At 37.9% G+C, this 24,819-nt stretch overlaps 1 protein-coding gene across 10 annotated transcripts in view; it reads left to right on the forward strand.

The window, feature by feature from the left end:
- The window catches only part of KLHL15 (kelch like family member 15), a 29,102-nt gene extending 4,545 nt beyond the window's left edge, over positions 1 to 24,557 (forward strand). For 4 of the 10 annotated variants that reach the window (XM_014283089.3, XM_005443063.4, XM_055701542.1 and 1 more), the window contains exons 2-3: positions 8,872 to 9,583; positions 17,691 to 24,557. In XM_014283089.3, the coding sequence (XP_014138564.1) occupies positions 8,879 to 9,583; positions 17,691 to 18,800 (1,815 nt within the window). In that variant the 5' untranslated portion in view covers positions 8,872 to 8,878 and the 3' untranslated portion in view covers positions 18,801 to 24,557. Of the gene's footprint in view, positions 1 to 44; positions 159 to 323; positions 647 to 7,116; positions 7,142 to 7,206; positions 7,312 to 8,871; positions 9,584 to 17,690 lie in introns of those variants that run through there. The other 6 variants (XM_055701541.1, XM_055701539.1, XM_055701544.1 and 3 more) reach the window with 5 other exon arrangements.
- Positions 24,558 to 24,819: the final 262 nt, after the last annotated feature.

Consider the following 24,819-nt stretch of genomic DNA (forward strand, 5'->3'; position numbering starts at 1 on the left):
CCGCCTCCTCCCGACTTTGCCTCAGTCATTGCCCCTCTCCTCAGCCCCCCGGCGCCTCCCGCCGCTACCGCCGCCCCCGGCTTTATGTTACACGGAGGCCCCCCTCTCCGCCGGTCCAGCGGGAGGAGCCGCGTCTTCAGCGCCGCCGCTGCCGAGAGGTAGGTGAAGCCGGCGCCGCCGAGGTCCCCCGGGCCCTCCCGCCGCTGCTTGCCCCAGCGAGGGCGGCCCGCCCCCCGCCCCGGCCGTCAGGGACCCTCCTACCCGGGCTGCGCCGGCGGGGCGGTGGGCCGGCCGGGCGCGGGAGGTGGGGGAGGCGGGGAGGCAGGCAGGCTGCGGCGGGCACGGCCGCGCCGGGCCGTGCGGGCGCCGTGAAAGCCTTGCGCGCCCGGGGGGCGGCCCCAGCCCCGAGCCGGGCGCCGCGGGCAGCAGCGGCGGGCGCGTCTGGGACTCGGAGCCCGCCTGCCCCCTGCGCCGCGGAGCCCGGCCTGTGAGCCGCCGCTCGCGGTGGAGCGGCGCTAACCGTGTCGAGCAGGCAAGCTGAAGTAGGTCGTCTGAGTGCCTACCTCGAAAATGGCTATTTCCCCATCAGCGACGTTGGGGGAGAAAAAAGTATCATTGAGCTGAGCGAGCAGGCTTGCCTCCCAGGGTTGGTGCTGGAGCTTTGACCTGGTGGTAGATACTTAACGTGTTGCTTAAAATTGTATAATGTTCTTGGGTTTTTTTGTTGTTTGGTAGGCTGTAGTTTTGGCTTCCACCACCCCACCCCACCCCCCCTTTAGAAAAATAGGGGAACCGTGAAGCTGCTACTGGATAGAAGGGCAGAGCTACTGAAGCCTTGCTTCCTGTCGACTTCTTTGTTACACTTTTCCCGAAGATGACAACCCAGCTCTTTCACCACCATTGCCCCGGCTCACACTCTGAGCCCCTCCTTGTACCGCCTGTGCCAACATCCTGTCTGTCTTTTTCCTTCCAACACCTAGCCAACGTGTTTAATTTCTACCACATGTCCTATAAACTTTCCCACTGTCACTCATCTCCTTTCACTTTCCTTAATTATACCCTATGGCTGGTTTGGATCTACACGTGTGTTGATTTGCCTTTCAGCAAGCAAAGCAGAACTGATAACTGTTGAGCTCACACTGGAGATGTCAGATCTTTCTCATTTATCCAGCTGCCAATTTTGGGGAAATTTGCAGAAATTCAATATGTTTGAAATTTCTGTCTTTCTGATAAATGAGGTTGACATTTGGCAATAAGGTCAAAAGCTGCGTGTGGTGAGCAAGAGGCACAATCTCATTAATCTCATTTTCTCAGAACGTGCTATAAGTATTAACCAAGTTAGTAATAAATACACAGAAAATAATAAAAAGACAACTGTGAAGGGTAGTTCAAATACCTGAATTTATATTAGCATTATTTTCACTAATACAGTTTAAAAACTGCTTGTAGCTCATTCCCTTTTTATTATGCTAAACATTTATGATGAGAGTCCAAAAAAAAATTAGATTTGTTGCTACCAAGAAATATTTGTTACTTTTCTGTGTAAAATACACCGTTTTTAATAAATATCTTCACAATGAGAAAATCACTATTAATGTTTTTTTCTTACATTAATTAACATAAATTAAAAATTAATCATTGTAGAAGCAAACCTCCCAAAAAAATATTTAAGGAATGCTGGCACTCGAGGTAGAGCAGTCCCGACCACTTTGAGAGCGGTGGCAAATCTGTAGTTTTCATTACTACCATCATTTAACTCTTAGGTATTAGTGATAGAGGTTTTTCTAGTTAAAGACAGTTCTTAGGGATATATTAAAATATTTTATACTTTACACCTGTTCTGGTATTGGTAAATGTAATTAGAAGAGCATTGAGCTGAGCTTGCTCTATGTTCAGGAGCATGTTTTTCTGTACAGGTGTAGTGATGCAATGATCTTTTAGCCAAACGATTTAAACTGTCTTAATGTCTGTGAAGTGCAGTTACATCATCCGCATAATGGACTAATATCATGAGAAACTGATGCGTACCTCACTGATGTTAATTCATGAGACAGCTGAGTTTGGATTCAGTTAGGTGAAGTTAAACTGGTCAAGTAACTACAGCTAATGCATATGTCTGGCAGTCTTAAAATGCTTGTCAAGCATATACTTTCATCAGAATCCTTTTGATAGTCATTCTGAAGCTTGATTTAAGGGCTGAGCTGGAGAGTGTATTTTATTCTCTGGTGGCTGGTGGTGTAAAATGGGAAATTTCTGACATATAATCAGTTAGTATTCATCTAAATAGAACATATGTAAAAATTACACTCTTCAACAGCTACTTTAAAACAAAATGGTTCTGATATTTTTGTGTATGCACGCATGTGCACTTGTAACATTTGAATCCTGTGCAGGAAGAGTAAATTGGTTATAGCACAAATTTTTAGGAACAGAGAGCAATATGAGCTGGGAAACCTATCCATTATGAATATGTGCATGTGAGAGCACCAACACATCCGCTTCAGTTAGACGTTTCTCAAAAAGAAAACAAAACACTCTCCTGGTACTGTGCTCTATAAAGATAGCTGAAGACTACTCAGCACGGTCCTAGAATTACTTAGACTGATGTACATGATGTACAACCATACAGAGCTGAGACACAGTCCATACTGAGTTTTAGTGTTTGGGTTATAACTAGTTCTGATAATGCTTCTAGCATAACCATAATGACCTTGGAGACATCAGAGTTGTGTTAAAGTACAGCTGTTGCTACAAACTGATGCACATCGCTCAGAGATAGCAACATGGGTAGGTTGTAAGAGAAGCTATCATGGTCAGATACATGCCTGTAAGAAATTCTTCATGCAGTGTGGACAGTTTTCAGGAGTGCCAAGGTTTTAATTTCTAGAGTTCTGGCAGTCTGGTTCCTCTGACTGGCAGCTCCTAACTTCTTGCTTCTAAACTAATCCAGTGTTTTTGGAATTCCCAGCATGGATTGGGTGAAATCTTTAGTGTGAACCTACATGTTTAAGATAAATAGTTTCCCAAGCTTAGCATATTAATTATAAAGGATTTTAGATAAAATACATACTGACTTGATGTGTTTATTTCCTACGTTTGCAATTGTAGCAATAGAAAGTCTCAATATCCACTTGTTATTGATCTGTCTCACTTCAACCTTGCTCCTTCTGTTGCTGTTAGTGGGGAATTACAAGGAAGAATGTTAGTTCGCGCAAGGGTTTAATGGTTTTAGTGTCAAACCATGTAACCAAAGGCTTAATTTGGGGGATAAATTATTTATGCTGTGTAAACATATATTTATACACAAATTGCATTTTCACTCATTGTGGTACACTGCATTCAAAGGCCCAGTTTTTAGTGATAAATACGTGCAGTTGTGAATGCTTTGCTTCTGTGTGCAAATCCCTGTGTGTATTGTATTTTCATACATATGTATAACATTTGACTATGGAGAAATGTCCTATTTGTGCAGGAGACTGTTTTAGCAAAATTAGAGTCAAAGAATTCTGCTCAAAGTGGTCTTTGCTATGCACTTCACAACATAAAGCATAGGTAATGGCTTTAAAATTAGCATTTAAATGCATGCATTTGATGGGTGAAAGGAGTGGGATAGAACAGATTATTGGATTTTGAGCTCTATTTTAGTGCCTGGTATAAATAAAACTATGGTTCTGTATGTCTGGTGCATTTTTTTTTTGTGTAACTTGTAGATACGGTGTTTTATTATGTGACAATTTACTGTTCAGCTGTGTTCACATAGGTGCTTTCTCAGAATTTCTGTGAGGTAGTTAGAGTGAACAAGCACTTCATAATTTGTAAACAAAGGAACTTGCTAGTTCTCAGTATCTCAAATGACATTAAAGGAGAAATCTGCCTTTCAGATGGTGTGCTAGAGTTGGTATTGTCAATATGTTCCTAGAACAATCATTTCTATGCCTAGGAAGTGCATATAAGATTACAAATGACATAAACATGCTTATTTAAAGGGCACTTCTTCAGGAAGTACTGCTTTTGGGTAGATTTTTAAATCAAGTAGGGCATGAGCCAAAAGCGGGTATTCCATAATTTCCTTCTCAATAGCCTAAGCATTTAGACTGTGCATTTCTTCTTGTGACTAAGAGCCTCAGACACCCTGAGAAAAGAAGGTTCTCCTTGTTTAGCAAGAAAAAGCAGTCTGGAACAGGGTTTTCAGACTTTTGTTACAGCTGCGGAATAAAGATGAGAAATCAGTGTTCCAAGTAAGTGCTTTCACAGTCACAATGGAGTAGACTCTGTGATGTACTATGTGCTAAAAGAGGAAGAAATGTCAGGAAAAGCTAGTAAGGTTAAGTGCATTTCTCTTCTAGCTTTTCAGCAGAAATTCTTCCTGTGCTGCATTGTACTGATCAGCTCTAGTATGTGCAGAACAATGCAGAACGTCAACTTAGATTCCCCCCACCCCTTTATTGTTTACATATTGGAATTTTTTGTTCCAGTTTTCTTATAGACCACTGTAGGCTACATGTCTTCCTTAGGATTAAATGTGCTATTAGGATTTGCATGCATGAAGAAAATCTACCTCTCAATTTTGCATTTCTATTGGAAATGCAGGGAGAAAAATCATTGTGTTATTGTCCTCTGGGAAATAAGCTGCAGCATTTGAATAGTGCATAGAATTACATCTAAGATTGCAAGTATGTGTGTGGGAGGAATGGCATAGCTGTGCTTTACAAAAATGACTTCATTTGAGAGTATTTTGTATTGCTTTTATAATATTTGAATTACCACATTGCTGTTTACTTTTGACTGAGGATATTAGCTGTAGAAATAAAGATTTTAACCAGCTGACCATAATACACATTTCACTATCTAGTTTCCTGGTTTCTGTGCTATTCTAGCATCCTTGTGTGTTTGCACTGGCCAATACATTTTTGTGTGGTAAAGAAAAATATATCTGCTGATATTGTGTATGCCTTTATGCCAAAAAAAAGGCTGTCTGCTCTTTTTATTTAATGCAGCAAGACAGTCTTTTGCTTTTCACTCAGAATTCTGAAGCTTCTTTGGATGGTGTTATGGAGAAGTCTTACTGGTTTTGTCTCTACTTCAATAATCCATTAAATGCTGTCTGGTGTTTGGGAGGAAAAATATTTTGAGATTGAAAACTGTAGATTTACTAAAAATAATATGAGCAGGGATGTGAAAAGAAGGATTAAGTGACTTAACCCTCCATATTTTTAAAACATTCTGAAATTATTATTTCAGAGTGTTGACCACTTTGTTGCCATTGTAGAATTTTGAGGGTGACTTTGGGTTTCAATATATTTTTACAGAATAGCCAGTTTTAGGGAGGTGTGAATTGGAACCCTAAAAGGTATTCCCTAAATGCAAGGTGATTGGGTTTTTTTAAATGTATTTTGGTGATTCCTACTACCTTATTTTTTGATAAATTTAAAATTTGAAGGGTAGTATCTTATATCTGATTAAAATTTTTTTTTGCATGTATGTCATTTCTATTTAATCAGAATTAAAAGGATGGTCGCAAAAGAAAAAAAAAATCAGTGCAGTCTGTGTAAAAGAAGCTGGATCGCAGAATCACAGAGTAGTTGAGGTTGGAAGGGACCTCTTGGAGGTCATCTGTTCCACCTCCCCTGTGCAGCAAGAGCCACCTAGAGCCAATTGCCTGGGTCACTCTCTGATGTTGGGTTTTGGGGTTTGTGTATTACTTACTTGTTTTCATCCTTAAAAGGAACCTGGAGGTGTGTTGCTGGATTTGGTGTGGTTACCCTCTACCATTTGTCTCTGCTTACCTCCTCTTGCCAGCCTCTGGGGTTTTGTTTCTTTGAGGGTGGTGAAAGAGGCCTTTTGAAGCTATCCTATGTAAAAGTTAATTTCTCTCCTTGTTTTGCAGAGTACCTATAATGTAATTATCTTTCTCAAGTTAAGGGGAAAGACCCTAGTATGTGTTTAGGGCTTACTGATGTGGTTCTTCTACGTTGTTCAAATAAGCAGTAACGTAGTGCTGTTTTGAAGAAGTACCTTCTGTGAGATGACTGCCTGCATGTGCCTGTGTGATGGGAGATCCTGTTGTTTTCAGATTGATATATGTTGCTTCAGTCACCTGGGGGAATGCTGCTTCATTTCTGACTTTTTTTTTTTTTTACCCCCAATATATTTTTGCGTTACTTTGTTCACGTCTCACATTTGCAAATTCTAACTGTCCTGTCCTGTTTTTTCCTTCGATCTTGGAATTGAAGCTGAGCCGTGTGTATTAATGGTCTCCTAAATAAGTGCAACTTACACAGTTGTGCTGTTTGAGATTCCTAGTAACCTCTGAATCTCTTGGCTTGTTTCAAACAAAACTGAGAGTGAGTTGTTTCAAGTTGCTGCGTATTTTGTGAAAACGGATGGCCAGTTGAAAGGCAAGTGACCCATTAAATCTCTTGAACAGGAAAGAATGAAGTATGAGCTCAACTATTATTAAATACCAGAGAACTGGGGGTGAGAGGGAAGGAGGTACAAGTGCTCTAGTGAAAGAAGAAAAAAAGCTAATACTAGTGTTTACCTTTTCTATTTGATACCAGAAATCCAATTAGAAAGCACCATCCTGTAAAGTCAGGCTTTATGCTTCCTCTTCAGTTTGTTCTTCTTTTTGAGGTGGTAAGATTTAGTAAAGTAATTCTTTCCTTGTCTGCTTTTGTGTAAGAATTAGCAACAACTGAGAAGAATATTTGATGGTAACTTTTCTTTCTGGCAGGCATGCGCTGTGTTCAGGAATAAGAGACTCACAATATGAAGCTCCAGAGTGGTTGGCGTTTTCTCTGTCTTCAGTGGCATTGAGGGGGGAGTGCTGCCATGGATAGTGGCAAGAAAGTGATCGGATTGTGTGTCTTGCTGCTGCCCTTACTTTCAGGAATTTGAATTTTGTCATAAGGCTTTAATTGTCAGGAACGTTCCTGGCGTTGACTGTATTGTGCACAGAACCTGTCAGCAGGCTTCAGCAGTGTGGGAGCAGTGCTGATCTGATTCCATGAGGTGTGGCTACAAACACCCACACACCATTTTAGTTTTGCATAGACAAAGAGTATCTCCAGTTTTGTTTTCCAGGATATGTGCTGATGAATTAAGGAGAGGAGATGATTATCCGTTGATGGAGTCTAATCAAGTATGTCCCAGTTACAATGGCAGCAGTCAGGCTGTGGTGCTTGAGGAACTGGGAGTGATGTGATAACTGCTCTCTGAAGTTGTGAAACCTGGGCTAACCTAGAGTCTCTTCTGGGTCCATATACTGCTGTAAAGTTCTATAACCTTGAAAATCAGCACTTTTAAAAATACGTTAGTGTTATTTAGCTTTTCTTGTAGGTTACCGCTACCAAAACATTATTAACATGAGTTGTTATAGGAAATCCAGAGTTAAATGCACAAATAACTGAATGTTGCAGTGTAATTTAAGGGGGGGTAAAGTGAAATAAAAAAGGTCGAACCAATTCTAGTAGCTGATTAATGCCAAAAGGGGAAGGTGTTGCTCTTTCTCCCAGTTCCTGCTCAAGTGTGATGGATGTCCTGCCCTCTGCATCAGGTCGGTTCTTGTGCAATGCCCAGGGCAGTGTCAAGTCAGCTCACTGATAAGCAGAAAGCTCTCTGGTTTTGAGGTTTTGTGTGCGCTGGGGAGTGGTTGTGTCTGTATTGTGTGTGTCCTTGTTGTGTCCCCTCTGCCCTTGGTTTAGTTTTCTGTCAGGTTTATGAGTTGAATTGGCTTTCTAGAGCAGTCCAGTGAGCCCCAGGAGTGACTCAGAGTAAGCAGCAGGAGCTCAGACCCCAGAATGAGGACAGAGGGAGAATGGAGCGCACTGTCGCCCTTTGGTGATAAATTGTTAGGTTGGTTCAAGCTGCCTTGTGCAACTTCACCCTACCTAAACACAAGGAAGTTGAGCAACATTTTGGGAAATTCCTGGATTTGGAATAGTTTTTGGTAGAGACTTTTACTGAATATTATCTTCCTTAACTTTAACAGGGTAGAATCCTGCTAGTCTGTAATTTTTTTGGTTTATTTACAGTTTGATGATAGCTTGCACATAAGTAACACTGCATCTGTAAATGTTCAAATGCTTATTAAGCAGTTAAGCTTCACTAAACCCAATATACAGAATATTATTTATTGCAACCTAATCTTGTCAGTGCTTCCTCTTGGCATAGTATTTTGCACTTTATAAATTCCATCACCTAATTAATCCCTGTAGTAAGAAATGGGGGGGGAGGGATGACACACAACATGACGCACATGACACATGATGATGACATTATTGTTATTACAGGAGAAGCGAAACGCAGAATTAAATAGTATCTCTGAAAATGTTCAATTTCCTAGAAATAACTTTTGAGTAAATTGGCATACATTTTTAAAGAGACTAGAATTTTTTTAGGTTATACCTAGTACAGATTACTGGAGCTTGTTTCTGAAGTTAAGGAAGTACAGCTTCCTTTCTGAAACCTTTGATACTCAAAAATGGGTGTTTCATTGCTCCCCTGAGATAAATTCTTTAGTAAGATTGAGGTGGGGGAGAGGAAGAAAAGCATGACAATATTTTTAGTATTGTATATTCGCTATCTGACCACTAAGTAGCTTGGAGTGAGGAATCATTTTGACAGTATCGCATAGTTGTTCTTGTTCATTACCCTTTCTTTAAAATGAGAATATTTTGGGGGGAGAAATAGTGTTTTAAGTTGTTTCTTAAGTTGATTTTTCAGCTGAAGAGAAAACAAAAATGATGGTGAAAACTTTTAAGTCTTAATAAAAGCAATCTCAGGTAGGATTTATCTGTCAGGAAGGACTTATGATATGTTACTAGAAATAACAATTTATTTTTATTTTTATTTATTTTTTCTTCCCCCCAGGTGATTCATGGCAGGGGACGTGGAAGGGTTTAGCTCCTCCATCCATGACACCAGTGTCTCTGCTGGATTCAGAGCACTGTATGAGGAGGGATTGCTTCTTGATGTCACACTTGTCATTGAAGACCACCAATTTCAGGCCCATAAAGCACTGCTTGCCACCCAGAGTGATTACTTCAGGATTATGTTCACAGCTGATATGCGAGAACGAGATCAGGACAAAATCCATTTGAAAGGTCTGACAGCTACAGGCTTCAGTCATGTCCTCCAATTCATGTACTATGGAACTATTGAACTGAGTATGAACACTGTTCATGAAATTCTTCAGGCTGCCATGTATGTCCAGCTTATAGAGGTGGTAAAATTTTGCTGCTCTTTTCTCTTAGCTAAAATCTGCTTAGAAAACTGTGCAGAAATTATGAGACTTCTGGATGATTTTGGTGTAAACATCGAAGGAGTCAGGGAAAAGTTGGATTCCTTTCTGCTAGAGAATTTTGTGCCACTCATGTCCAGACCTGACTTCCTTTCATATCTGAGCTTTGAGAAGCTCATGTCTTACTTGGATAATGATCATCTGAGCAGGTTTCCAGAGATAGAGCTGTATGAAGCTGTTCAGGCCTGGCTGCGCCATGATAGAAGACGCTGGAGGCATACGGACACCATCATTCAGAATATCAGGTTTTGTTTGATGACACCATCCAGTGTTTTTGAGAAGGTTGGTGCATTTGAAAAGCAATAGACAGGATTCATCATTTAGCTAGGGCAGCATGCCATTAAATAGGTAAGATTCCGAAACCTATTAGGAGGAACAAAAAGGTAGCATGTATACTTCTATTAAACCCATAGAAGACAAACACCTAGAAGTGTTGTCATCTGATTATTAGATAATAGTATGTACAGTGGCTGAAGAACAGGTAGGTTTACAGTACATGTTTTTAAGTGACTTCATATGGAAAGGACATTTTAAGTAAGGTCACTTATATCAAGTTCTATTTCAATCATTCTTACTGTTTTCCACAAGTTTCTGCTTGCTTTCCAGGGATTTGAGCTGCATACAGTATGTAGGGTGTGTGTCGTGATACTTGTTATCAATATAATCAAAGCATAGTGACTGTAGATTTTCCATGGTTTAAGTATGGATTTTTTTATTTACAAATGACAACTAGCATTTGCAGTTAAATCTTGCAGGGTGGTGGTGTTGCTGTTGTATCTTCAGTGCTTGTGCTGTTACACAGCCATTGGAAGTAAGCCCTGATCCTGCAAAGTTACACATACATTTGTTTCTATGCAAGGCACATAATACAATCAAAAGTTACTAATGGTGTGAAATGTAATGATTCACTTTAAATGTCAGAGGAATCTTTGTAACAGGTGATCTGAAATTCAACTGATGATTGTATGTATTAAGAGGTTAAATGAAAACTTGCTTTTTCTACTGTTCTGTTGAAGAATAGGAAAAAAAAAAGAAAAGGTGTCTTCTAGTTCCCGGGAATCTCTGAGTATTTGTCAACAGTAAAGAATTACAAAACTTTGTAAGCAGCTCTCTAGCAGGCTAACAGTAAGGGTAGCCAGGTTAGGAATTACTTAAAATGTGCTGTTTTGTTTTAACAATGCATTTTGTGTGATTAGATACAACTTCAATGTGTATTTTTCACCTCTCAGTAAAGTAATAGGGTTAAGACCCTGTGTTTTTCTTGGGCTTTTTACAAATTCATTTACCATATATTTTTACTTGGGTATCTAGTGAGTAACAGATAAGGTTGTTTTGTTCTTGGTGATTTTAAGGGCTACTGGATCATTTAAGCAGTAATGCTTACACTTACTTGTATTTTAAATTATAAAAGCTATTAATTACTTCAGAGACCAGTGAGTTTTTGTATTTTGGACTTTTTTGTGTGTGTGTGTGAATTGAGTAGAGTAATAATATGTAAAATATATTTATGATCCTATATTAGCCTATAGACTACACAAAATGAGTACCTAAACATATTTTAGAGCAGTAGTGTTTATATTGCGTTAAAACATTTCCAGCTATTAAGAACTGAACTCTGCACAATGCTGTGTGGTGTCTTGTTTTTAATAACACTTTCACCTTATTATGTCATTCAAGCCCTTCAGTAGGAAACTAGTAGGATTCACAAAGTTTTCTTAAGGTCAGTCTAATAGGGTGAGACTTGTGTGAAAGAGTCTGCTTCAGCTCTGAGGTGTTGGGGTACAAGTACAAGCATCAAGCTGTCTTCAGTTAAATTTCTGTAAGCGCTAGTGGTAAGTGTGTTGGGTCTTCAGTGTTATATTTAGGTATAACTTCGGGAGCTGCTTTTGGTGTCAGTGGTATAAATCCTGCACACAGTGCTTCTCATGTTTTATCTTGACAGCCACCAGATGGCCAGACAGATACAACTTACAGAGAGAAGGCATTTTCAGCATCCCAGTTTACATACCCACATGTAAATCTTTATCTGTGAATACCCTTTCCGTTAACTGTATGTGGGAGTAGAGAGAAGCCAGTGCAGATTCTGGAGCGGGATATCTCAGCAGAGGGAAGCACAGCTAAGTGTGTCATTTGTTGTTGCAGCTAGGAATGTATTTGTGTTTTGCCCTGGCTAGAGAGCATTGAGTAACCCAGCATGACAGGTGACAAAGGACCACTGCAGTTGGAGCTAACATCAAAATACATACCACATGTTTCTCTGTCTCTCTTTTTTTTTTTTTTTTTTTTTTTAAATAAAAGAGTATTCTATTAACTATTCTGGCAGTGACTGGAGGAGAACTCATTCTGTGCAGAAGAGGGAAAATATTGGTAAAAACCGCTTTTCTTGGCGATGCAGAAACAGAATTCACTCTTTTCCTGAAGCCAGCACATGCTACATGCCTGCATGAATGTACCAGACACTCTGAGGTTGACTCTTATGGTTCAGCAGACTCATATTTGCTATACAGCGGCTGGCTTGTCATATACTCTTATGTAATTTTCCTAATATGCATTTCTAAGATGCCTGTCATTGTAGTATATAAATAACTTCTATAACTTAACTTTGCAAGTCACAGTAAGGATACTTTTGGCCTTTTAAGCCGTTCTATTTCTTAAATCATTTTTTGAAGAGATTTACAATCTGAGTGGGATGGGTTGTCCTTTTTTTTAAAAAAATAAAGAGTGACTCCTTGAGGCTGATGTGCGTTTGGAGTGCACAAGTGAAGGTGTAGCCTGTTGGCTTATTGTAAACTGCTTATTGTGAAATGTCCCAGAAGAACTGCTGCTGAATACTCTTTTTGTTCCTCAGGCCTTAAAATAGATGTAGATGTATGAGGGAAAATGGAAAGTTAAATTAAGTAAGGATTTGAGGAATAGTTGGAAAATAAAGGCAAAGTGCATGGCAGAAGCACGAGTTTCACTACCTGTGTTACACTTTTCTTTATTTGAAACATATCCATGGCTCTGTAAGTCTTGAGGAAGTTTGGAGATAGACGTTAGAGGGCATTTGTCCTACATCATCTCTGTGTTATTGGAGGCAGCCATGTCATGATTCCCCTTCATACTGTTAAAGTCCATACATTTTTTGTATACTACACAGATTGAAATGATGTTTTAAAACCTGTCCTTAAAATGGAAAGGGTTTTTTTGATGTCCGTTCTGTAGGGTTTGTTATGGCTAGCCCATGCTGATTTATAAATTAGCAGCTTAAATCAGAAACTTACTAATCACTTGGGTGCATCAGCTTCTGCTTTAGAGGTAGGATGAATAGCACATTACATTATCTTTGAGTATGTGCTTTCTTGTCCCTAGAAAACAGTAACATTTGAGAAGATGTCATTGTAGTTTTATGTCGTTACTGACACCTTACCTTTATTATGTTGAATTTCTTTTTCTTTTTTTTTTTTTTCTCATTTACCTCCATGTCGTAATTCATGTATCTGTTCCTACAGCTTTGTATGCTGAAGGTTAGAGTAAGAAATGTCTAGTGGATGAGGTTAGTGGGTCCCTCTTACCTCTTACCTGAAATAGGTGCTTGCACTTTATTTTTATGTCTAAATGTTATTGCTGACTTGGATAGATTTGCTAGCAGTATTTATTGTGTGCTGAGCATCTCAGTTCTGGCATATAGATTGTTGGGTCCACTCCAATTTGAGAGATCAAATTTGAGTTAGATTCCAGCTTGATTGTGATGATTTATCTTGCCAGTTTCTAAAAAGGAACAGCAGAATACTCAATTTGAGGGCATTGTCCTTGCTGCATAGAGGCTGTGTCGTCTTGTCTTTCTGTGATTAGGCACTTGTAGAATAGCCCTTCGAAGCCCTATACTGGTGCTGGACATGGGATGTAACTAGGTAATGACCCATGCTAGAAAAAGGGAAAGTTAAGTACAGTAGCTTGTCCAGTGCTATGTATACTGATGTTTGGTTGCAATGTAATTTTGGTTGCTGCTGAAAATTTTAGAGACAGGCATGACTTTTTCTATTTGACTGAATTTTAATTTGGAGTAAGTGTGTTAACATTTTGATGTTTTTTGACGGACTTATAGTTATGCTTAGAATATGGCCAGAGATAAATAGATGTGAAAATAATCAGGATCCTAGTTAGCAGGACTGATGTGTCTTTACTGGAGATTAAGCTGAATCAAAGCTGAAGTATCTTATTTTTTTTTTCAATAAAAGGAAAAATCCGCTCTCTATGATAGAGTCACATTGTGAGCCATCCAGATCTTTCTGAACCAAGCTGGTGTCTAACCCATATAATAACATGTTAGGATTTAGTTACCAGGTGTACAAATAATAGATGTTTAGTTTAGGCACTTTAAAAGTAGCTTTTCTTTGCAGTTTTGAAAGCTTTTTCCTAAAAGCCCAAGTAACAAAAATATAAATAGAGCAATAGCTATAAATGGTTGTATGAAAAAAAAAAAAAGAGGGGGCAGCTATATACTGAAGTCAGACTTGTGTTACAGAATATTTACCTTGCATTTCATTTTTCTTCCTGCAGTTTATTAGTTTCCTTAATTGTTTTAGTAGGGGAAGAGAAGTTGAAGAACATGACATGAGATGCATCTGGTCTTTTGTGGGGATCGCTTTTCAAATTAGAAACTAATGGCTTACCCTTTTGGCTTGACTTTTTCAGAGACTATAGATGGAAAATTCTGTAATTTGCATAGCTGCTGCAACTAGAAAATCTTGCATTGCAATACAGCAGAAAAATAGACAATGATTAATAGCTGGATTAATTTGGAAAGCCAGCAGTTTTTGCTGATGTTTCACTGATTCAAAATGAAGAAGAGAAAATGTATTTAAGCTCCAATTTACCATGGCTGGAGGGATGGTGGTGATTTTGGTGAAGTCTTAAAGTTTTTGGTATTGACTGCCTACAGAGCAGATAGGGAAGTGTATGCTTTTAGTTATTGTCTTCATCTTCCTTATTTATGGAATGATACATTTGATTTTCTTTATGTTGTTCCATGTCTGTGTAGTTAAAAGTCTGACTGTGAACCACTGTAACTGGTAGATGATGCAGTGGGGTAGTTCTTATTAGAGTTCTTCAGGGAGCTCTTAACACTAGCACTTTGTCCCAGCAGAACCTCTGTAAGAAAGTTTTGTCCAGTAAACTGTTGAAAAGGATTTGGAAAGAATGAAAAAAACACATGAGCAAAGCTTTAGCACTTGGATTTAATTCCTTTTTTACAAAAGACTGAGGATGGTAAGGAAGTCCAACTTAAACTTTCTTTGAGACCCTTCAGCAAGGTAACAGAGTGGTTTTTCTTTAAACTTTGAAAATGCTATCAAGCATTTGTATTTTTTTTTATCAATCCAAGGTTGATGATGTACTTTCAGGAATTTTAAAGAAAATTTTTAATAAAAAAGAATTGTTTTACTTGAAGGTTCATCATGGCTAGAGTGCGTTTTCACCTGTTTTGGATGTTTTGCAGAAACATTTGAGTGATCTCTCTTTAGTTTCTTGGTAATTAGGGGCACGTTCCTTACAGAACTTCTCCATTTGAACTTAACAGGAAAATCGGTCTGTTTGGAAGCACTGGAGGTAATGGCAGAAACGTGCATTTGAAGGCTAAGGGGTTTCCTTCAGCATATGAGTGTTGGACAGCAGTTCCCACAAAAGGCTTGCTGAAGGCCATGTTCTTTCATCTATGGAAACCAAAGTTATGCACAACTTACAGTTGTGTTTTATTACCTAAACACCTAAATTTTAATGCTTCTCTTTTTTGATTTAATGTAATTAAATTTTGATTTACAATGTAATTAAAAACATTGTAAAATTATTGAGAAATATAGGTGGAGGGTTTTCCTTTTATGGGCTGAATAGCACTCTCAAATAATTCTGGATGATTTCACGCAGACAGTATTTGAATGTGAAGGTGGGCAAACTGACCTGAATTTTCTTTGTCTTCGTTTGCATCAAGCAAGCATGAGCAGTGTGTACTTTCATATAGGTATATCCTAACTTGTCTTAGAGCCTCATCTGAGCCTCAGAGGAGGTACTGCTCCCACTTGGCAGAGGTTGTGCTAGTGAAAGGTGGAAGGTTAGAAACACTGCTATTTTTCCTCAAAAGCAAAGTCTAGGAATCCTCCAACTGTCTCTTCTTACCAGAATTTAGATAGTGTTATCACTTCTGTTTTGGGGGATGTGGGGTGGATGTGTGTCTGAATCTTGTTAGAATTTATAGTGCTTGTATATTTTCACGTTCATCTCTTCCAAGATGGTGCTTGTTACATAGCTTGCTTCCCCATGAACTTCAGTCTGAAAGAGCTGTTCATTAACTGGTAGTTGCATTTAATTCTTAGATGTCTTTCTGTTTGAAGCTAAGAGATAGAGGCTTTGCTTTGATGTTAGTGCCTTTGTCAAGATAAGCAGTAGTAAACTAATAGATTGATTCCCTTGTCTTGAGATTCTGTAGCTGGAATTAAAGATATTCCTTGTTTCCTTTAACATGCTCTCATGGGGTGAGATTTAGGCTACGTGAAGGAGTAGCATGGTGAGGATATATGAGTCCTATTTTAATTCCAGTTCCTGGCTGGCATTTCAATTTCTAGATCTAAAGACAGAGTTGTAAATGTTGAGGGGGAAAGAAAAAGCATTTTCCATCTCTGCCAGGCTTTGCTGGCGTGCTTCATGTTGTAAACATGTTGATCCTGTTGTCTCCCATAACCATCCAAGAAAACCTGAAATGCATATAGATGGAACAAAAATAATTTACCTTTTTGTTTAATGCTGAAAATGAAAGCTCCAGTTTGGGAATGCGTGAAATAGTCATGCTGCTTTAGAATTTGAAGGTTACTTCTAAGGATAAAGTAACCCAGCCACAATTTTTTGTTATTTTAACATCCTGATTCCTATTTTGTAACCTTAAAGGCTTTCTGTATTTTACCATTTTGCTGTGCTCTGGTTCTCCCTACCACCCCCACCCCAGTGTATTTTCTGGAATGTGTGTTCAATCTTTTCAGTCAGGCAGGCAAGGTAGACTGTTTATTCTAACAAATGCCATATGAGCAGACCTCCTGCGTTTGTATCATACATTCTTTATTTGCAATAAGAAAGTAGATCTGTTATTCCTCAGAAGAGTTGAGCTTACTGTAGGTCTTTTATAAGCACTATACTGATGTAAACCTTTTTGCTCTATAACCACCCCCAGTAAAAATGGTAGAAGGGAGTTGGATATTCCCTGGAGAATAATATATGCAATCTGCATGTGACCATCCCCTTTTTCCAAGTAAAGAGAAGTTGAACATGTCAAGATAAAGTAAAGGAAAGAAAAAGTGTACATAAAAACATCCATTCACTATAACTCTTGAGCTATAGAGTGCTTTACAATGGTAGGTTGGTATGCAGGGGTTTTTGATTTGGCAGTATCTAGCAGATTTTTATTTGTTTTAGCAGTAATGCTGTGTTAGATCAGCCTGTATAAGAAGAGTGAAGTGTCTTTGAAGAGAATTGCCTGGTGACCTGAGGGATGCCTGGAGCTAAATTAATTAAAATGTTCCAAGACAGGGGTATGTTCTGGAATTGTCTCAGGAACTTAAATTGGCTTGGATGGTAGGAAGGGTCTTGGAAAGGTAAATTCTTAGAGATGGCACTTCACTACTATATGGTAATTCAAAGGTTGTAACTCTCACCTGGGAAGTGCAAGTTCAAACCTGCTTTTGCAATTTACCAAATAAATGCCCAACAAAAGGATTATAGGTTGAGATGTTCTCCTCTTGTGTTAAAGCTGTTTGTTAGCATGTGGAGACTCACGGAGGGGAAACCATGAGGTAACTGTCATGATGATGGTTAGTGTAATCATGTGTTCTGAAGGAAGGGGTTTGGGTACCTTCCCTTCCCACCTCAATTAAATACCCCTGTGAGCAGAGCCTAGCATTTGGGAATACCTGCTTGGGTTTCACTGTGAGAATTCAGCAGAAATTAGACTAGGGTAGACCTTGATAAATACAGAATGGGTGTGTAGAACGTTTTTCAAACCAAGAAAAGAGTGCATTTTCAATATCGGTGCTTCATGGATTAAGCAGAAGATGAACAAAGGCTTTTTTGGGGAGAAAGAATAATGTTTTCTAGTCTTGGGGATTTCCATTGTGCCTAATTTAATCTTAAATTCTTCATGTGAGTATTCTGCTGAAAATGTTAGTCACTGCTGTTAATCACTAACTTGCCTTCTGGATTTTGGATAACAGTACATTAGCTTAAGTCTTCATGCACAAATGCAATTGCTCTCAAGATTGCCTGAATGAAACTAAGTAAAATAATCTTCTAATGACACATAGTCATTTAGGTTTTCTGGAATGTTTCTCTTGGTCAGAATTTTAATATCTTTTAAATGTATTCATAGGTAAAAACATCAGAGTTTTATCGATACTCCCGGCAGCTGCGACATGAGGTTGACCAAGCCATGAATTACTTTCATAGTGTTCACCAACAGCCTTTGATGGAAATGAAATCGAACAAAATTCGTTCTGCCAAACCTCAGACTGCAGTATTTAGAGGAATGATAGGACACAGTATGGTAAACAGTAAAATTCTTCTCTTGCACAAACCCAGGGTCTGGTGGGAACTAGAGGGTCCTCAAGTACCTTTAAGACCAGACTGCCTTGCCATTGTGAATAACTTTGTGTTCCTATTAGGTGGGGAAGAACTGGGGCCAGATGGTGAGTTTCATGCTTCATCCAAAGTGTTTAGATATGACCCAAGACAGAACACTTGGTTACGAATGGCAGACATGTCTGTTCCACGTTCTGAGTTTGCTGTTGGAGTTATTGGGAGGTATGTTTATGCAGTGGCTGGGAGAACGAGGGATGAAACATTTTACTCAACTGAACGATATGATATTACTGAAGATAAATGGGAGTTTGTGGATCCCTATCCAGTCAATAAATATGGACATGAAGGGACTGTGCTTGGTAACAAGTTGTATATCACTGGTGGAATTACATCTTCTTCAACTTCTAAGCAAGTGTGTGTGTTTGATCCCAGTAAAGAAGGGACAGTAGAGCAGCGAACAAGGAGATCTCAAGTGGTCACTAACTGTTGGGAGAACAAATGCAAAATGAATTATGCAAGATGCTTTCACAAAATGATTTCTTATAATGGCAAGCTTTATGTCTTTGGTGGTGTCTGTGTGATCCTGAGGGCCTCCTTTGAATCTCAAGGATGTCCTTCTACAGAGGTTTATGACCCAGATACCGATCAATGGACTATATTGGCTTCTATGCCAATTGGTAGGAGTGGTCATGGTGTAGCTGTTCTGGACAAGCAGATAATGGTTCTTGGAGGCCTTTGTTACAATGGTCATTACAGTGACTCAATTCTCACCTTTGATCCAGAGGAAAACAAATGGAAAGAAGATGAATATCCGAGGATGCCGTGCAAGCTGGATGGCTTACAAGTCTGCAGCTTGCACTTCCCTGAGTATGTTTTGGAGCATGTTAAACGCTGCAGCTAGAACAGAATGAACAACCCAATTAAATATAAAAAAGCTATAACTAATTTGTCAAACAATACAAACCAGTTGAATTCCTTCAGAGACATTACTTTGTGTATAAGAACAATTGCTAATTGCTGAAGAGAAAAAGGATGTACAGGGAGTGTACTTACTGAGTTTATTAGAAAAGCCCAATAGCTGGTCTGATACTGTAAAAGCTTTGGGTTTTTTAACAAACATAATTGTAAGTAGGGGAAAGAAAAATATATTTTTGAGTGTGGTTATTTTTTTGGTAACATTTTATGTCCATACTACTACTACTTTTTTTTTTTTCTTAATGGCCATTATACCACTATGCTTCTGAAATCTATTGAGTTTAACAAAGTATTTGTGGAAGGAAGAGGAGAAAGACTATTTTCATTTTTTATTGAGCGTCAAAATAAAACTCATCATTGTACTAGGGTACAACCAGGTATAAAATAACGGAACTAAACCATTTCTGTATTTTCTGTTGTATTTTGGATGATTTTCCCATTAATTGCAAAGTATTCTCAAGTCTACTAGATGTTTTTGTTTTCCCTTATATGCATTGAAGAATAATCTTAACCCTTTGCATGACCTTTTCCCTGGTTTTGTATAGTAGTACCAGTAAGTCAGCCAAGAGGCAAATTACACATTTTCTACTAAATTGAAAACAAAACATTTTTATATTCCAAACATTATTTCTATGCTGCCTTCCATTGTCTGCATTGTGTTTGTTGGTGAGTGAAAAATATATACACACACATGCATACACTGTAAAAACTATATATAAATACATCTTTTTATGTGCGGTTACAATACTATATTTTAACTAGCGCACAGATTCAGCCATATCTGTTGAATTTAAGGTATCGTGCTATCCTTTAATGAGCTAAATAATTTGAAGTTCTTAAGTAACCAGAGGCCTCATTTGGTATCAAAATATCTTATCTTTAGTACATACTGATTGATTCAGTAACTTCAGACTCTTTATATCAATGCTACATAATGAACTGTTGATAATTTGTTATTTTATAAATTATTTTTTAAAAAGTAAACAAATCTTACCTGAGCTTCTTTTATGTTTGAATGTGTTGACTGGTTTTCTTTTTTATGAAAATGGACAATGTCAGTAAGTAAATGCTCAGCACTGCTTCAGCCCACAGTTATTTTCAGAACCAGATATACTACAGTTTATTCTCAGTACTTTCTTTGTACTCATATTTCAATATGAGTACTTTGTACTTTGTATTGAATACTTTGTACTCATATTGAAGTGGTATAATCTTTTTTATTATTCTTTTAATTATCAACTGCTATGAACTACTGTGTTTTGAAAATGTGGAGTTAGGTGGTTGGATGTTTAGTACCATTTATGTTTCTTTTACAAAAAAATCCTACACAAATACAGCTACTGACCTCAGAGTGCCTGAATTGAGATGTGTGGTCCAAGAGGGCTTTGAATAACACTGTTGTGTTCATTTGCAGATATGACTGACAGTTGATCGGTAAGAATTATCTGCCAAGACATAAATAATAAAAGTAATTATATTCTGATTAATAGCCACTTCTAGAATCTAAAGGAAGAGATTTGGAGAAGTTAAAGGCTCACACTTAGTTCAGATACATAGGGGCAAAATGCTGAAACATGCACCTGCATATTTTGTAAAATTGTATGCCGCTGTGTTTCACTTCCAGCGATAGACTTGACTTTATATGCAGCAAAGCAAATTACTTTATTCAGCGTTTTCCAGTCAGAAATCACTGTAGAAAAAGAATGTACAGTACTCAGGGAGTTAAAAAGAATGCACTTACAAAGGGACCAAAATCACCCTAAATTTCTTATGCTAAAAGTAACACCTCCTTGCCTAAACTAATTTTGAAATAATTGATAGAAGTTAAAACAATGTGTAAAACTCCTCATACTTGTATTTTGGTATTTTTTAGTAGTTATGTTTTGAGTTGAGTTGTGAGGATTTGGAGCTATGTGGCAAGTCAGCAGATTTTCTTGTTTTTTTATTAGAAATGGTCTATTGATAGAATATTTTCTTTCCCTATGTTTTAACAGAAAGAGAGAATGTATGCCATCATAGCTGTAGTGGTAAGTTAGTTGCACCAGTAGCGACTGGACCAAATACTGATATTCAGCCTTCTGATGCAGGCTAGTTTGCAGTTAAATTTAAATTTCTCTTAAATAAAATTCAGCTTACTGGGGTAGAAATCTAATTTACTTTCTTAATAGCTTAACTTAAAGCCAGCGTGGCTTATGCCAAAACCTCAGTTTCACTGTGAGACTTGTGTGTACGTTACCCTGCATGGGCGCAGAGATAAACTGACTCAGTAGATGCTGGCTGTGTACAAGTAAAAAGGTTCTGCTGTACATAGTTCGTGGAATATTGTGGCACAAGAAGAAAACAAGGAAGGGGTGGGGGTGGGGGGTGTGTTACTGTTTTTATTCTTTTTGTCACCAGCTCATTTCTCAATAAGTTTATGGAACAGCAAAAACTAATCTCGCTTGAGTAGGCTTTCATGGGCATGTTGCGTAAAGCGCTTCACTTGCATCTAGGCCAGTCTGGGGAATGGATGTGGTTCTGAATACCTGGTTTTCCATGGTTCAGGTGTAGGAGAGAGACATGGCCAAGACCTTTATTAAAAATAATGGTAAGGATGGGGGTGTCTTAACTTACGTTTTTGAGTCTGCATTTAAGCACCTTCTGAAGTTCTGTGCGCTAAGCAACTACCGCTGAAGTCATTGGTGAGTATTGACACTTGAAACGTGAAGAATCAGATCATTTTTAGGTGCTGTTTTTAATTTCCTGTTTATCTTCAGGCACCCAGGTCTGAAATATCTTGTTTGGGATTGTAATAGTAGTTATTCTGTGAAATTCTAACTTGAACTGTTGGTTTCAGCTTCCCTGAAGTTTTGTCTCTGTTGAGAAGCTGGCTGGAACCTTTTGAGCATTAGGAATTATTGGAATTTGCTTGGGTTTAGAATGTTGGGGGGTATGTGAAAATGTTCTGTTAATTTACATTTCTACCGTGCTTTTATTGTTGCAAACATGAAATAGGAAATTAGCTTACATTCTCTTCCATTGCAGTGGAACTTTTGAGGCAGTTATTTTTGTTACTTTATATATCAGAGATATTTTCTTTTTTTTTAATTGAAAGTTTCTGTTTGTATTTGCTTTTAGTATTTAGTTCCAGATAATTTAGTGTTTAAATAAAAAGAAAACTAAGCTGGCTAGTAAGAATTGCCTATTACTATGAAATTTTGAGCATTATGATCACATTAAGATGCATTTTAGAAGACACTTAAATGCCTCTCATTTGTCAAGGAAAAGGTAGGTTATAATCTAAGATTATTAATTTTCAACCGTTACAGAATACCAGCAAATCTAATCTCACCCACATATGTAAAATTTAATACACGACCTGCTTTTAAACTAGTGTGTACTTGCCTTTTCTTAAAAAGGTGGACATAGTGAGTTACAGTCTAGGGTCTTTTGGTTTGGGTTTTTTTCATGTTTATAGCAAAAGATGTATCAGCTTCATGTCTTAATTCAGCAGCTAGCTCGAGGAAGAAATTTTGGTTTTGAATGAGCCAGAATGGACAAAAAGGGTAATTGTCCTGTGAAGGTGTTGGACACTTCCAGTTCCCATTCCACATGCTGCTGTACCTGTTTTTAAGGGACAGCTAATTTTCAAAGTAGTGAACAAGGGAAAAGTAGCTCATTTCCCCCCACAAAGTATTGGTAATAGTTACATAGCGAGAGGTATTAGGTGGCAAAAAAAACTTTTGAAATTTTTTTCCCCCATTGATTCAACTGGAGGAAGGTGGTACTTGATTTTACAAAGGCTCTTTCTGAAAGCCCTGCTAGCAAGAGGGGCCAGTGGCAGCATATGAGCTACCTGGCAATCTGCTTTTGTGTTACTTTCTTTTGAAAAGTGTGGATGCCCTACTTTTTGCAGTATGATAAGCAGTCCTGTTATAACTAGCTCTTAAGGGTTTGTGGCTTTAATATTTCTCTGGTTTCTGAGATTTGCAGCCATTTTTTCTTGAGGACCTCCTGCCTTACAAACCCAAGTGCTGTGTTTTTTCATGCTGGTAACTGCTTGCATCAGAGAGGAAGCTTCACTGGACACTCAGGAAGCAAAGGATAAAATTCAGCAGGTACAAATCCAGATCAGTTCAAAAACAAAAACATTGCTTAACTCGTTATGTACATTCTTATGCAAAAGCAGGGTAAGCATTATGGGGAAATGCTAATGGCTCTTTAAAAATAAACTTCAAGTTTGTGTCAGCATTTATATGACAGTCTTTTTAGAAATAGTTGCATTTGTAAAGGTATTTTGCCTTTTAAATATATTTTTCCTTACAAAAAAAACTGGTGAATTGTGCCCCTCATTCTTTTAACACTTCAAATGTGTACTTCGCATATATGAACAGTCTAATATGAAGAAAACGGAAAACTGTAAGGCACTTAAAGAAAAAAAACATAAAAGTGCAAATGATATTAAACCTGTGCGTAAATGTTTGTGGGGTTGGGGGCATCAAAGAAAACATCTGTCCTGCTCTCCTTCCATTAATAAAAATATAGCTGGTGAAGTTACTTGAATAAACGTGGTCCGTCACATGTGACAGGGCTCACTGAAGGAGAGTGGGGAAAGAACATAACTGGAAGGCATGTGTAATCTGTTTAAAATAAAGCTTGCCAGTGTCCTGTAGCTAACATTTTGGGATTTTAATGTTTGTAAAACAATCTGAAGCTGCTTAAAATAAATAATAATGACTACTTTTGCATCTGTATTCTATTTGTGAAAGTTGGTGAATAACTTCAAAATTTCCGTTTCTGTGGGTAAACTTCATAAAACATAGTTGTATGTGGCAGGTGGTTTTGAGCACAGCTTTCCTGGTTTTCCCTTGACTAATTTTTTTCTTTATTACTTCCCAAATTTTAATTTGTTTATATAGTCTTCTAAAAATAACTTTCAAAGATAAATTTCAAATACCTTTGGATTAATACTAAGTTGGTAGCTAGGGGAAAACCACTTCTGTTTGCAGATGGTAGTTTTTATTTATGGCTCTGGTAGAAAACCTTATTGTAAGTGTAGAAAATACAGTGTTATGTAGGACTGTAAATTTAGTTATACTTAGGGGGCTTTTATTACCTCAGTGGGACCCACCTAACTTCTATGTCAGTTCTGGGAACAGGTGAAGGGAAGGGTAAGCTAAGTTTTTATTTAAAATATTTTCCCTATATATTGTTATTTTTGTAGATCTTTTAAAAATAAATTATTATATGCTGGAGATTGCAATTCCACTATAGTACCCCACTTGATTCCAGTGTACAGTATCAGATTGTTTGTATTGAAAAGAATGTATTTGATAAGTTAACAGGAAGAGTTATTTTCAAACTGTGCTGTGTTTGTGTCTAGCAATTGGAAATACTTTCCCTATAGAAAATTTAAATTATATATATATATGAGCTCATATGTACATTTGGATTAACTGTCTAATGATTACCCCAGGGCTGCTGTAAACTTGTCTGAATAATTTAAGAATTGCCTCTTTTTAATTGTTTTAAAGCCTTTTTTCTTGGGTGGTTGGTTTTGGTTTTTTTGGCAGAAAGTCATTTTCCCTAGCTATGGATACAGTATGCTCAGACTTGCAAAGACACTCTGTTCGGGTTTCAAACTGAAAAAATGTATAAAATATGTATAAAGAAAAGTGTAAATAAAATATTTTTAATCTTTAAACACTCTTGTGTAAACTTTGTAATACTGATAGTGTAGCGGACCTCAATTGCTTTCTACAGGAATTCAGAGTTTACTCGGTTGAGCAGCTCTTCAAAAATTATGTGTTGCTGTAATTCATTATGTTGTGTTAAAGTTCTCCCAACAAAAAGAGTTGGATGGTCTTATATAGTGTCAAGCTCATATCTTTAACTGGATTTTACAGTCTTCTCAATTTTAATTACTGTAATGCATTCATGTGTCAGCTCTGCATTTCAAGCTTGAA

This window comes from Falco cherrug, chromosome 2 (assembly GCF_023634085.1).
Source record: "Falco cherrug isolate bFalChe1 chromosome 2, bFalChe1.pri, whole genome shotgun sequence".
NCBI classification, from domain to species: Eukaryota; Metazoa; Chordata; class Aves; order Falconiformes; family Falconidae; genus Falco; species Falco cherrug.